The 14,943-nt window shown below is 41.1% G+C and overlaps 1 protein-coding gene across 3 annotated transcripts in view; it reads right to left on the minus strand.

The window, feature by feature from the left end:
• The window catches only part of EPAS1 (endothelial PAS domain protein 1), a 115,685-nt gene that overhangs the window by 49,184 nt on the left and 51,558 nt on the right, over positions 1–14,943 (minus strand). The window contains exon 1 of one of the 3 annotated variants that reach the window (XM_040611939.1): positions 10,903–11,367. The exons of the other annotated variants lie outside the window; for them this stretch is intronic. Within the exon in view, the coding sequence (XP_040467873.1) occupies positions 10,903–10,919 (17 nt within the window). The 5' untranslated portion in view covers positions 10,920–11,367. Of the gene's footprint in view, positions 1–10,902; positions 11,368–14,943 lie in introns of those variants that run through there. 3 annotated transcript variants of the gene reach the window in all.

Below are 14,943 nucleotides of genomic sequence, written 5' to 3' on the forward strand. Positions count from 1 at the left end.
AGCAACTTTAAGGGACAGAGAACGCTGCTCTACTGGTCAGTCACATGCACTGTCAAAATATTTGCACAGATTTCATTTTCCACCCCTAAGAATTACTTTCTTACTGCTGATATTTATAGGTCTGAATTTATTTTGGGCATGTAGGTGGGCCAAGCCAATACCATTTGACTCCCAGCCTGTGTTTTATATTCTGAAAATTCTCCTACCCAGCAGGTCTTGCATCACTAACATGCTCTGTGCAGAAACAAGGTGCAACTTCAAAACAAACATTTAACGTAAGATGTTAGGCCGAGCAGGAAAAAATACAAAATTACAAACTGGAGTCTGGCCAGAGGGGACAGGACAGACAGAGAAACAAGCAAGATAAGCTATGGGGCTTGGGGAGAAAAAAACCCCACCCGCAACACCCCCCCCCCCCCGCTTCCCAGAAAATACAGTGTTTGTGTCTACTCTAGTGAATGTTGTTTCTCCTTACATCTTACATATGTAGCAGCTACAGCAAGTCATTACTTAAGTGCTTTTGGAATTACACCGTTCACTAGTTCTCACCATCACACAAATTTGCAGGGCAGGAACATTTCTATAGGCGTGTTGCTCTGGACAGTAAACATTGCAGGCTGGCTATGGTCAGCGCCGCGAAGGCTGTCACTGTGTGACCTCCCCCCAGTGTTTATATGGGAAGAACTGGGTGCCAGGGAGCATACCCTGCCATTTAGGGTTGACTCCAAACAGATTTATAAAGCAAATCTCAAGGCATGTGTTTCCCATGGTTTTGGGAGCTGCAGCTATTTAAATTATCATCTTGAAATGTTAAACTCCTTGCTTCCTCATTTTAGCAGTAAAACCAAAACAGCAACAAAATGACTGGGAAAAACATCCTTGACACGGGGAGTGGGATGTCCCATGCCTGACCCACCAGACTAACTCAGAACAGGGATCCAGTACTGACACTCATCCCCACACACAGACAGGGAACCCAAGCACATGAAGGACAGCAAAAACCACCTGAAACTCCATCCAAACAATGGTACTTGCGGTACAGAGGAAGAGGACACAAGTGGGGACACAACGGAGTCCAGGATGAAGGATTAGCCTGCAGCACTACAAAGGCAGTCTCCCCTTCCCAAGTCCTCTTCGGGGGGGATCGCATCACGTCTGTCCCAGGGACACATTCTCACCTCACTAGATTAACTTAAACAGAGTTATCGTGACTTGCATGGATGGGAGATCAGAATACAGCTCTTCAAAATAAATTTTATTTTATGTTTTCTTGCCTTGCATCAAAGCCAATAAACAGGAAATGCTTTGCTCTCAGATCCTCCTGGGACGTGTCACACTCTTTACACCAGACCAGCTACTACTAGGCAGTGACTGGCATGAGAAAGTACATCCAAATTTCTGCATCAGCTCTATTACATGGCTACCAAGAGAGAAGGATAAAGATTTTTAAAAAGAAAGTAGGTAGAAGCAACGTTTTTGGGGGAAGTTTAAACCAAGCAAGGGGTTTGCATGGAAAAAGTAACTCTTTCTACAAGTCTACTACAAAAAACAATGCAAGTTTCAGATAATTCCATAGGCCAAGAAAGAATGAATGTCTAGCTAGTCTATGATATAGATGTTTCAATGTCTCAAAAGAATTCTATTTAATTATAGATAAATTAATAAAATTATTGAAGAGCCTTCGAACTGGATAACACTTTAAGGAAAGCCAGAAGAGCCACTGACCGAGCTTCATTAAATGATGTTCTTTACCACACAGAGGCCCAAAGCATGGCTAGAACTGGAAATCAGATTTTTATCAGACCACCTCTGGAGGAAGTAGATAACACAATTCAAAAAATGGGAGAAAGATTTGGGAGTGCCGTCAGCAGATTTAGGGAGAGGAAAGGGAAAGCAGACGATGAAAAAAAAATAAATCCCATGGGTATAGAAAGACTTCAAGAGTGTGGAAATTATTTCCAAGTGTAGACCTAGAATTTTATAAAGAGAGAAGCGGAGAACTTTTCACCCTAAGCGTCTTGCTCCACACAGGGTAAAAGGTGCAAGTGTGGCTGAAATACAGGAACATCTGGACTCTGTTAAGTCCCAGTTATGCGAGCACTGATCATCTTAATTAACCAAGCTTTGAAAACAGTCAGAAGGACAAGGACTAATTCTGTTTAACTCCATGAATAACAATTTTAAGAACAAAAGGGACCAGCCAGCCCAATAGCTTCATCAGTCTGATATATCAAGACTTAATAGATCAGAAGTGGTCCTGAAGAAGGAGCCACTTCTCATCCCCACAATGATGCTGCAAAGAAGAAGTTACTGCATAAGAACTTTATAGAAAGGATAAAAATAAACCTTCTAATAAGCAGCACCTTCATATAAACGTACATGATTACAACTGTGCAGACACAAACCAGTCAAAAAAAATAATACCTAGAATAAACCTCACATCAGGATCTATTTTCTGTTCACTCAAATATTTTCCCCTATGCTGCTGCCCACCAGCTTGCACTGCCCTCACCCACGCGAGGCTGCCATGACTCTGGGCTCAGCAAGCCCCATGTTAGCCCTTGCACATTTGAGACCACTCCCAGCTCTTCTCAGAAAGGTACATGCTCTCCTAATGAGGACAACCCTCCCTTGAAGCAGGGACAATTCCATTTACCGAAAAGCCTTTTTCACTGTCTTTTCCAATTTTGGTCTGAATAAACTTTTTCACAGCTGTCTGTCCAAACTTCTCTGGTCTTAGATGCTTTACCTCTGGTCTGACTGCTCGCCTAAACTACCTAAAATGGGTCATTTTCTAGTGTGCTTCTGACACATGGCAGGCCAGGAGGTCTTGAGCATTTGCAACCTCCTCCCTGAAGATGGATGGAGAGTTCAAACAAGAGCTTAGTCTAAGACCAGCCATTCTCAGGATTTTATTCTGCAGTAGTGTGCATGTCCATGTGTATCTTACATGGGAGTTTTCAGCAAAAACCATTTTCCTAAAGCTCTCAATGTTTCATGCTGCTGTTTTCATGAGGTTTGCGGTCTACCTCTCTAATTCACTCTCATCAGGGAATAGAGGACCATTTTCTGCAGTGAAATTGTTTTGTCCAACATCCATTTGTACCTACATAATCACAAACATGTATGTAAATATGGCAAACAGCAGAGCTACCCCTATATCTACTTTTACATGGGCGTTCACACTCTGGCCTTTGTTTCTAAACAAGCAGCAATTTTGCTGCTTCATTTTGTTCGCCAACGTTTTTGTTAACCAGTACGTGAGTGAACATGGTGCCAACGCATTACATTGCTTTGCTATCCAGCTGTGGAGATACAGCTTTGATGTTACCCATTGAAGATTCACTTCATTGAAACTTTGTTAAACACACCATGAAGAGTATCAGGTTGTGCATCTCATCCTGCCTGTCAATTCCAGAGTGCCACTGCTACTCTACACTGGCAAGCAGACGTCTGCCACCATGCTTTCAGGTGAGTGCCATAAATTTGGGTGGACGTCAGTAAACTAAAATTTAGGCTTTCTTCTAATACAGCATTACTATTATCCCACTGTATTGATATCTAATTATTAAGTTACTAAATGCATCTTTGAAGGCAACTTTCACCCATTCGAACAGTATTGCTAAAGAACTTACTATCTGTTCTGCTATAAGAACGTTCTTAATAACACAGCACACTTTTTTTTCCTAAACACTTTGAAGCTGCGGAGTGAATAAGGCATGACACAGAATGGATGTAACACAGAAGCAAAGCTCGAAGTATTGTAACATTTTAAATGTAAAACAACAGCGTTCAGCCACAGTAAATAGTAAAGCATTTCAGAACAATACAGACCCATATCACTTACAAGATTAACAAAAAGGTTTTTGTCAGATACAAGTACTTTAGAAAGTTCACATGTGATATTTTCTCCTACGCTACACATGAAAAAATTCAAGATATTAATGCACAATAAAATATTAGCTAATAATATGTATAAATATATAAATAAAATAAAATAAGGAGTTGCCCAACCAGGAGCAGCAAGACTGGGTACTCTAGCCAATACTCTGTACAGCCACGCACACAGAAAGAGTTTCCCCAGCTCTCAGGGTGCCCTTTGTCTTATTTTGGGGGCAAGGAGAAGGACTTCATGTGCCTTCCCACATTGTCCAGACCAAAAAAGCCCAGGCTTCCCAAGGATTACAGCCATTGCAGCCACACAGCAAAACACCAATTGGCAGCAATGGCTGGAGAATGAGCACTGGAGAAAGGGCAGTTTTTCGAAAGGACGGTCAGAGGCAAACCATTTAGGAATGTGAGAGGGTAACTGTCCTTGACATTTGCAAACTGGCAAGCGCTGTACACCAGCGTCCAGGCTGCAAACATAGAATACTGCAGCTAGAGTTTAGTTGTTCCCTGTTTAGTCATTCACAACTGAATGCCTTTAAATGAACACTTTTATGAACCACAAATGTACCAACAAGCATGTCCAGCTGTCTTACAAGAAACCAATCATCCTGCAAGTACCCTATGGCTAATGTTTTACCCTGGATGCTGGCTTCCCATCATAAAAGCAATCTGAATTCCAAGCATTTGAAAAATGATGACTCAATTTCAAGACAGATAAGACTGGCTTACAAGGAAATTATAAATTTTAAAAGTTTGTGCATGTATATTTACATTTATATATGCACACATTAGAAATATCATATGCACACATAGACACATGGGACTGAGAAGTCTGTACATTATTGTTCCCCTGAGTTTTTGTCAGCAACCGGGACATGACTTCAAACTTCTCTATTTTAGAGTTAAAAAGAAAAGAAAAAGCTGCAGACAGACAGAAAGACAGAAAGGAAAGTATGAGTCTCACCTAAACACATGACTGCAAGGACTAAGGCTTTCATGGTAAATACCACGTAACTCATGCTAGGAGTTACCAGTGGTGCAAATGAGATAAACCATTTCCTCAGTTTTCATCATTAGTAGATACATTCCTCAAGTTGGGATGGATAAAATTATACCAATAACCACACTTCAAGCTGTGTACATGCTTCACCTTGGCAATAATGTAGTACAGAAAAATAAGGGGAAAAAAATAATAGTAGTTATCCTTCAGGAAGTTACTCCTGCCGAGATTTAGCATACCCATAATTTTATTGCTCTAAGCCTCCACTGAAAAGGCCCTTGCTAGCATGGCAAGGGGGAGAAGACAATAAAAACCAGAGGACAGAAGTAGGTTACAAGTGCTAGCAAACATTATCCATTTAAACTGCTAATGGCAAGCTCTGCTGTTATATTTTTATCATGGCCTTTCTGTAAATTACTTGTTATCAGTGATAATTTAGCTTTTATTTCATTATCTGGCACAGCAGACAAAAGGAAAACAGGTTTGTTTTACAGCAGCTCCAGCACTTGCTCTGTCCATTAACATTGACAGACAAAGGTAAATTAAAGCTCTCAAACCACATTTTCAGCATATGCGGTACTGAAACCTCTGTGTCTAACCTATATGTGTTTCTAAAGGAGAACAGAGCGCATGTTAATGCTTTTATGGTCCCCACACAGTTAATGGAAGTTTTCATATTTCATATTTTTTCCCCACTCAGTTCTATCTGCCTCCAAAACCATCTCAGGGCAATCAGGGGAGAGTTCTTAGGGAAGAATCAATATTTTAAACAAGGAAATTACTACATTCCAGTCATCTAAAGAGTGAAATAACATTTTCCTTCCTTCCAGTTTTCTTAAGACCACAAAACCACAGAGAAGTTGTATTTGATTAAAATATTAAATATGCATAAAGAACTCTTAGAGAATGTTATGTTGTTCCAATGCTCATCATCATCCATTTTTTAGGCATGTTTTCAGCTATTCTACTTACTTCAGTACAGGTAAACTGATTGCTTTATAACTTTCATCTAAAATAATAAACTTATTTATAGAAGCTAATGTAACACAGCTGTTCTGGGCAAATGGTGGCCTCTCCATTTAAGCGATAGTATAATGGCGTTGATTACAAACAATTTTGCAAGAAAACCAACAAAATATTACCGACTGCTCTAAAAGTGCAACTAATAGCCATTAGTAATGGCCATTCTCCTAAGTAATAAAGTAATTTCTGTTCTTGCATGAAATACCCTTTCACCTTTACTTAACAAGAAAGCTGTATTAGTAAACCAGAATTTCAGTCTGAAGTGACAGCCAGATGTTCTGGCTTGCTTCAAAGGCTGCCTGTGCTATCATTAAAAAAAAAATAATTCAAAATTCTGTAATTCTAGATATTTGGGATAGTTTTAGTTTGTGATATACAAACCACATAAAAGAATTCTATGTCAAAGGCAACAAATAATGTAATTACTGGTTGTTCAGTCTGAAATTGCCACCACAACCCAAGCATAAACATTTATTAACATATAATGCAAAATTAAAAGCTAGTGATGACATATTTCAAAGAAAGAATATTCTACTTTGTAAAGCGAAATTGAGGAGTTCTGCTACCATAAATTCTTTAACGACTATTCAGTTTTGTTACAAATTACCCACTGATACTGTCAAATGCCACTTCATTTTCTAATAAAAACTTTATTTTTCTTAGAATAAGTTTTTTAAAAGCCTGAGATAAATTTAGTTTCGTTTTTATGTCCCTTCAGCAATCATTGCATGACCAATTACAAACAAATTTTACTGCTGGGGCAGGTCACATTGATGAAAATAGATTAATATTAAAGCACATGGAAATTTGGAAGAGCAAGAAAATACTTCTTGGACTACCACCAAGGCAATTTCAAAGCACAAACATGAATATAATTTAATCATTTCCTTACAAGCAAGCTTGGCTACAGGGCTCCCAAAGTAATGATAAAAATGAAGTCACAGAGAATGTATTTTAAGAGGACCTTTACTGAGATGGGGGAGGAGGCAGAACATGGTAGTTGAATATTTTTAACCAGCTTTCCACAGATGAGTCTAAATCAAGCTCTTGCGATTCTTCCTTGTCATAACCCACTACAGAGGTCAAAGGCTGAAGCTTTCCCAGAGGTTCACTGTGCATAACAAACACTAAAAGTTCCCCAAATTTAGTTTATATATAACAGCAAGTGTGCTGTGGTCATTTACGGCCCATACAGTCCCATTAGGATTGAGCAGGGCATAAACAGGGCAGGCAAAAGCATGAAATCTAGGATTGAGCAGGGTATAAACAGGGCAGGCAAAAGCATGAAATCTCTGCATTTTCAATTAATTTCTTTATTCATGCCTACAAAAGTTAGTGCTTCTTAAAACTCTTTAAAATGTACTGTGAAAAGATGACAAAACAAATCCTTTACTGCAAACATAGAGACACTTTGTCATAAATAGTGTATATTTATATATCTAGTCATCTATCACTAAGCATTACAAAGGGACTTGGGGGTCCTCACTTTTTTTGGGGGGTTGTGGTTTGTTTGTTTGTTTGTTTTTGTTTGTTTGTTTTGTTTTGAGCAGAGGTCTAATGAAGAATTTGAGTAACCTGAGATCATGGGCTCTGCAAGTTGGACCGAGGAGCAAGTTCAATACCCTACAGCTAACCCAGGGCAATCCCGGGGACATACAGTCGGTGGGAGCTTGGCCGCTCTGCCAAAGCTGAAAACTCTGGCTCTTACACTAGGCGTCTGACCTGTATGCTATTTCATGCCTATGAATTATCTTGAAACAACAGCAGGGACATTGGTAGAAAAGGAAAGGCTGTTGAATAAGTGTGCTGAACTGTCTAGGAAATCATCATTCCAACCGCAGTTAGGACTTGCTCTTCTAAAACTGACCCTGATCAACCAATAAAATAAAACAAACAACAAAAATAAATACTTAAAAAAAATAAGAATTGATATACCGGAGATTATTCCAGCAGGAGCTAACAGAATGATCAAAAAGGCAAAAAGAAACTATTGAGTTTCACGAGACATTGTCGTCTCATCAGCAAACTCAGTTCAAGGAGATGTTTCTGCCCCAAGCTGTTCATACAGCACTGGGGAAGAACAGAGGAACGTTAATGATGCCTTTGCACATACTGCACAGCCTGACCAGGACCAGGTCAAAGGGCCTGAGGAAGCCGGTCTCCTGCTCCACCAGCCGCCCACCACCCCAACATTCACTGTAGGTAGGCAGGTGCTGCAGAATCCATCGTCAAACACTTGAAGGTAAAGTCTTCACAGCACCGTGCGAATGAGAATCTAGCTTCAGCTGGTTTTGTGAAGGCAGCTGGTACCTGTAAACCCGTCCTTTTCACACTCAGGCCATCTCTGACATTACTGTGCCCTACAAATATCCACAACTTGTTTGGCATGTGATGATGTTTCAAAAACAAGAACAGCATTGTAATTATGGTTTTGCTTTGTATATAAGTAGTGGTAGCCACAAAATATATTTAAGTCTATTTGCTGTATATGCAATTCTATCTAGCACATAAACATCCCTCTCCTAAGCAGAGTCTATTTGCCCACATTAACCACCCTGGTGCCCCCCCCCCCCCCCCCCCTTTTTGGAGCGCACATAACCACCTTCTCTCCTCATCACCCCATCTATACTAGCACTCCCCTGTCTGTCAGTGCCTCCGTCTTACTGCAACATCTTACAAGTCTCCACCACAGACTTTACACTTTCCAAATAACAACAGATGTATAGAAGAGTTGCAGCATCAGCATACGCTAAATGCCCTCAGTTCCCCAGTAAAGTCACCCTACAGGAAGCAAATGTAAATTACTGCCTTCCATACACAAGGCATGATCCTGGGGACCTTGTTATTAAATCATTAACCTTCACCTTTCATTTTACCGATGTTTCCAGTATTCAAATGTTGCTTGAAATAGACTATATTACTATTTCCCCATGTCCCAATTTGTTGCCAAGTGTTTCACACCACTGATTGAACAGCGACAAACAAATGAGAGTACCAAGTTTTAAGCAACAAGAAAGCAGTTCAGTAATTACTGCAAAAGTTAACAACAGGGCCCCCATAATCTTTGCAAAAATCTGTTTGTTCAGGATTCCTACTCAATCCCTAAAACAAGACTTTCAAAGAGCCCTAAATGCTGTTTTCTCTGCCTTCCAAGGCTATAACTCTGCACCCTACTAACACTCCAGTTTATCAGGAGATGATGCTAGCCATGGCTAGTATCTTATCTCTGTAATCCCCCAGCGTTAGGCCAAGGCTAAAGTGGTGCTAAGGGTACCTAAAATGTATTTTTTTCCACAGCAAAGCACATGTCATTTAGAGAAAAGGCGGAATAACTGGTATGGAATAATTATGGTTGCTAGTAGCAAAAGTTAATTTTCCCGCAAAACAAGCAAAGCAGAAGCAACAAAATACTTATTTCCTAAGAGTCCTTATTAACCATCAGATTAAAAGTTGATTCATACACATATTAACATTAGATATACAATGATGAGACAGACTGCTCAAAAAGCATGTATGGCCACTGAAATCAGCAGGAGGGTTTTTTGCTGGTGTCCTCAAACTTTGTAACCAGGGGGCCGGCGCGCGGATGAAGTGGCAGGCCGTCATCTGCGGCTGCTTGGTTTCCCCCCCAACCCCCGGCGGGGTGTGTGTGTGTCTGTAAATACCGGGGCCAGATTGAGGAACCTGGGGGACCGTAGTTTGAGGACCCCTGGGATAGAGTGAAAGTAAAGGTGGTTTGCCCCTTCTTTAACACTTTATACCCTCTTGGAGTATCCTCATCTGCAGAGGAATACACAGGAATAGCCCTTGTGGGCCACGTGAGAGGCTGATGTAGCCCAGCATCTTCCTATCAGCCCATTTTGATCAGCAGGCATGAAGAGAAGGACACAGAAAGCAGGGTGATGCTTCCCCCAAAACTTTCTCCCAGCCTCCATCCATTTGTCTACAGACCTTCACCTGTGCACCACCCCCAAGAAAGTCAGTTCAGTCAAAGCCCTAGCGGCTACAGATGCTTTCAATGACTGAAGTGTAGCATATACCCAAGCCTCGGCAAAAGCCTTTGGAAACTAAATGCTGTGGTAGGCCAGCATGCCATTCAGAGCTGAAACCGCTCATCAGCTTTCTTCACAGCTCATGGTCCAGTCCTGCCAGCCCTCCCATGTAGCAGGTAACCTACAGCGGTGCCCTCAGGAGAAATTCATGCTGCTGAACAGGACTCCACAGAAGGGTCAGTGCCCCCTTGTCCCTTCTCAGCGCCCGTGTTGCATACACCACCGCCACCCAAAAGAGGACCTCACTCAGCCTGCAGGAGCACTAGCACCAGCAAAAGTGAAGTGTACCTCTTGTCCCCTGTTACAACTCCCATTGCACTCAGCTTTTCTTTGCCTTTGCTTCAAAAATGTCCCCATCCTTACTCATTAAAAGAAACAGTTTTTTTCTTTCTTCTGTTTAGAGAAAGGTAAGTTTGAAAGCTGTGCAAGATGTAATCGTTCTTTTGGGGACTTTTGTGTTGACATTTCAGAAAGGTGTGTTTTAATAAGTTTTTATTCCACCCGCCTCCCCCTCCTCCCCAGTCATTCCCTAGCCCTTTGAAAAATGCAAACAAAAACCAATGCACCCTAAGTGACGGTAACGTTTCTCTATTCACTTCTGCTTGATCTGGCAGATCTGACAACCAGAGAGCTTTTCAGATCTCTAATTTTTGTAGTATAGCTTAGACTACACTTCCTCATCATAGCATATGCTAGGTTTTAATGTTAATTTTACAGTTCTTTCATTTCACTTTTTCAAACCACATCCATTTAAATTTTTTAAGCATACTTAAACATACAAAGGTACTAATTGTTGTTATTAGACCTATCCTCCAAGAGGCTAAGTATACTGAATTACTACTTCAGACGGTACGAGAAGCTGTTCCAAAACTCCCAAGGTCCTCAGTACTTAGAGACACCAGATGTATAGCATATAATAAAATTGTTATTACACACCTACAGCATTCCATCATGTGCACAGGTCCCCAGTTACAGCATACAAGTCACAATATTGCATGAGACGTGGCACGTTTTGTGGTGATGTCACAGGTTTGGCTTTCCCTGCTGACAGACTACAGCCTCAGGGCAAGTTTCATTACAAAAAAATAAAATTATAAGAAGAAAATAAAATAAAATCAATATCAGCAGCTCTTTCTCAACTGTGATACCCATATGAGGAGTATCTAAACAAAATCAGGACTACGTTCCGTTCCCCCTCTGCACACCACCGATGAAGAGGTTCATGAAAAACACTCTCATGCTCCTTGAAGCTGTAGGCGTAACCCCATTTCTGGTGTTTCCAGTTAGTCTTCACACAGTCTCTTCCTTAGATAAGTTTATTCTTGCTCCTGTAAAAGTTCAGCCTGAGAAACACTGAGCAAAATCTTCAGCTTCAGGAAGGGGCAGGCATGTAGGGCTGAAAACACCCAGTGTCAGGCAGCTGCTCCCTTCTGCCTTTATCTGTGAGCACAGGCATTTTGAAAGCGCGTATCTGCCCTAACACATCCTTCAAAGGAGAGCGGTATCTCACCGCACCAAAAGCCGAGTGACGGAGGCTGCTATACCCTTCAGAGATATCCATCGTTCCCCTGCTGTGGTGAGACACATGTGGATTGGCGATCAGCATCCCGAACAGCGGCTCACATGAAGCTCGAGATGCGGCCACGTACTCAGCCACACAAGCAACGCAGGGTGTTCCCCAGCTTCAAAAGTAGATTACTGCGTACAGTTACACGCTTGTTTACTTGACGAGATCCATATTTAGAAATGTATACAACTGTACAATCCCAAGCTGGTTTTTCAGACAAAATTCCCACTGAATGCAGCAGTTATGTGTCTGCCTGTGCAGCTGAGGGTTAAACCCTTACGTCTTCCACAGCACCCATGTGCATGTTTCTAAACAATCAAAGAAAAAAGAAAGCAGGAAGAACATGCTCAAGTGACTGTGGACCTCTCAGACACTGCTGCATTTGGATTCAGAGGGCACATGTGCCTCTCTAACGTTGCCAATACACGTACTAAGGCTCAGCCCATCTATTTTGAACAAGGGTTTCTAAACCTTGTTATGTTATATGTTGAGTAAATTTCCAGCTCGGAGACTTTATAAGCCAAAACATTTTTTTCTGAAATCTTTTAAAACTGGTCCGATGATTTACACAGGAGGGACAAATACCTTTTTAAAAGAAACAGGCTGCTGGGTCCTAAAATTTCTCTGTAGCTGCTTCCATTCAGAAGGGAAATCCTTCTTTATTGACCATGAACTCTGCTCTCCAGCTGGCTAAGCGATACTCATCCCAGCACCTTTTGTAATTCTTACACTTCTTCCTTAATCTTAGGTCCAACCCAGCATCAGCCTACTTCCATGTAATTGAATTGACCATGCAATTCTCATTTGTATGGCTCATCCAGGACTCCAAACCCATCAATAAGAAGCAAGTGCAGTACTGGCACAAAGTGTCTTCTCCATCACTGGCAAAAACATGTTGAGGTGAACCTGGTTTATTTGGCATCCATGCTGCTAGAGCTGTAAGGTCAAGCCATACTAAGAAATTTGGCTTTGCATCCATCTGCCAAAAACCCAGCATATTTAATACATAACCCCCAGAAGCGTTGGCATTCACAATACTATAAAATGGTCTGCTAGATGTCAGTAGTGTCACCACTATGTTACTTTGACAGGAATTATATTAGCTAGCCTGTAGTCATTAAAATGTTGATCTTAAGAATACAAGGTAATAAACCACTTTTAAATTACCAGAAAAGCTGCCTCATAACACTCATGAACCAGTAGAAGTGTATTTACCATTAAACTACTCAGATTAATAGACAGTGTTGCAAGAAGTCATGTGTAGGCAGCATGAACTTTTTGATGTCAAAGTTACTACGACAACTGCATAACTTGGTTTCATGGAAGAGATGACGGTATGAGATTATTTAAACAAAATCTCACATAACTGCGATGACCAAGTCAATTCTAATGCTTTCCCTTAAAATGATGCTTCTGTTTCTTCACAGCAGATAGCATTTAACTGGAAGATGATACAAGATCTGGGAACTATAACACACAAATCAGTACAGTTTATTGAGTAAGTTTACAAACATGCTGAATTGACTATTTTGTAATCTCTACTGTTCAGCTTTTCAAAACCATGCCAGGAACAGGGTTGCCAAAGAACATGAGTGACAGTTCAAAAACTGCCTTTAAAAGGGGGTCCTAGAAAGTGTCGCGTTAGACAAGCGTCTTTCTGAAATTTAGTTACTGACAAAGCTCTGTAATTATACAGTGCTCCATTTATAAATCCATTTATAAACACAAATATTTGAAAAATAATCAGTACAAATGCAGATACATGGCACAAATTGCTATGAAATTCACTTTCAAAACATAAATACAAAAAAATCCAGGCTAAGGTAAAGGTTAGTAAATACACCTGACTTGCTTCAACAGCAATGCAAAATTAGTGCATATTTTAACAGCAGACAATTGTAGAAACAATTTGGGTAGAAGCATTAAAAACCCACAGAATGAGAAGACTCTTCCTAAATGCTTTGATTTGCTATCCTTGTCTTTAACACCCTGATACCTGGAGCACATTTTCAAGGCAGATGTAATGACTTTTGGGTGGCTACTAGCAATAATGACAATTTTACAGTGCTCTGAAAACCTGCTCATCCATTGATACACCACCCACAGTGCTGCCTCCCCTCTCCTTAATTAACACCTATATTTGTTGCAGAAATTAGAGCAACAGCAGTGCATATTTCAAAGGCACAGTCCGTCTGAAGTCGTGCCTCATGCTTATCTTGTCACGAGGCTGCGGCAGTCAACTTTATGGCCTTCAGACATGTCGGCATCGCCATACGCCCCCGCCACCGGCAGCTTCCCTGTGGAAGGGCACTTCCATCGACGTCACCACCGGGACGCCTCCTGCCACTGACATGGTTCAGCTGCACGTTTGCAGGACTAGCCTTTTAAAAAGTCAACCATACAAACTGGGCAGTGACCAGATCCAGCCGCAGTTATACAAGAAGCAAGGAAATATTATGCAAGACCACAGGAAGTCAGAGGAGACAGTATTCTGGGCAGGCCTGGCAAGGAGTCTGTGTGAACTTCAGCTAACAAGCAAAGCTCGGTCATTGGCGCCAAATTCAGCAGAGAACATTCCCAGTACTGCAAAGGATAACACTCCCCATGTTTTTGCCAGTGGGCTGCATTCCAGGACGCCATGTACCTGATGAAATGCAGATAAACCCGGGTGTTATTTTTCGCCAAGTCTTCACTTATTTTTAAAATTTGAGGCATATTTTGGTCCTACGTTTGTTAGAAGTGGCAAATAGTTTGTTTTCATGGCTTTGCTAATAGACCGCTTGTTCTTACGCTCTCTACGCTCCCTGTAATTTCAACTACAATAAGTGACCTACAAAGGAAACGTTTGGCAGAAGCCTCATTTTTTCCACACATCTTGCCCATCTCTACCTCAAGGCACTCTGTTGATAGGATACATGAGGGTTATGGACTCCTTTTTCCTTGGCATTTTGGAATGACCTCTGCAAGCGGGCTTGGCACAAAAAACCGACACCCACCTCACACACGATTACGCTATTTTAATCTGCTTCCATGCAGAAAGCAATTGGGTTTTTTTTGCATTTGTGAGAACTACCTCATCCAGGTCCTACTTGGAGAAGATATCCATTAAAATGCAGCAAACTATTTCCAAAATGCCTGAAAAAATTGGCCTTAATTTGGCAAACGTCATCACCTAGCAATACATGACTTCATGTTATGCTTTGTTGTAGGATTCACCTTTAAATTATCAATGAGAAAAGGTTGGAGGTGGGAGTCCATTTTGAGGTTCACACACACGGCCGAAAATAAGAAGCGCAGCATGCGAAGTCTTACACAACACAAAACAATTACCAATTGTGATGAGTGTAGACAAAGCATTCTCAAGAGAATCTATTTTATGTTTGCATACGCCCCCAAAAAAACACACAATA

The sequence above is a fragment of the Falco naumanni genome, chromosome 12, assembly GCF_017639655.2.
Source record: "Falco naumanni isolate bFalNau1 chromosome 12, bFalNau1.pat, whole genome shotgun sequence".
NCBI lineage: Eukaryota > Metazoa > Chordata > Aves > Falconiformes > Falconidae > Falco > Falco naumanni.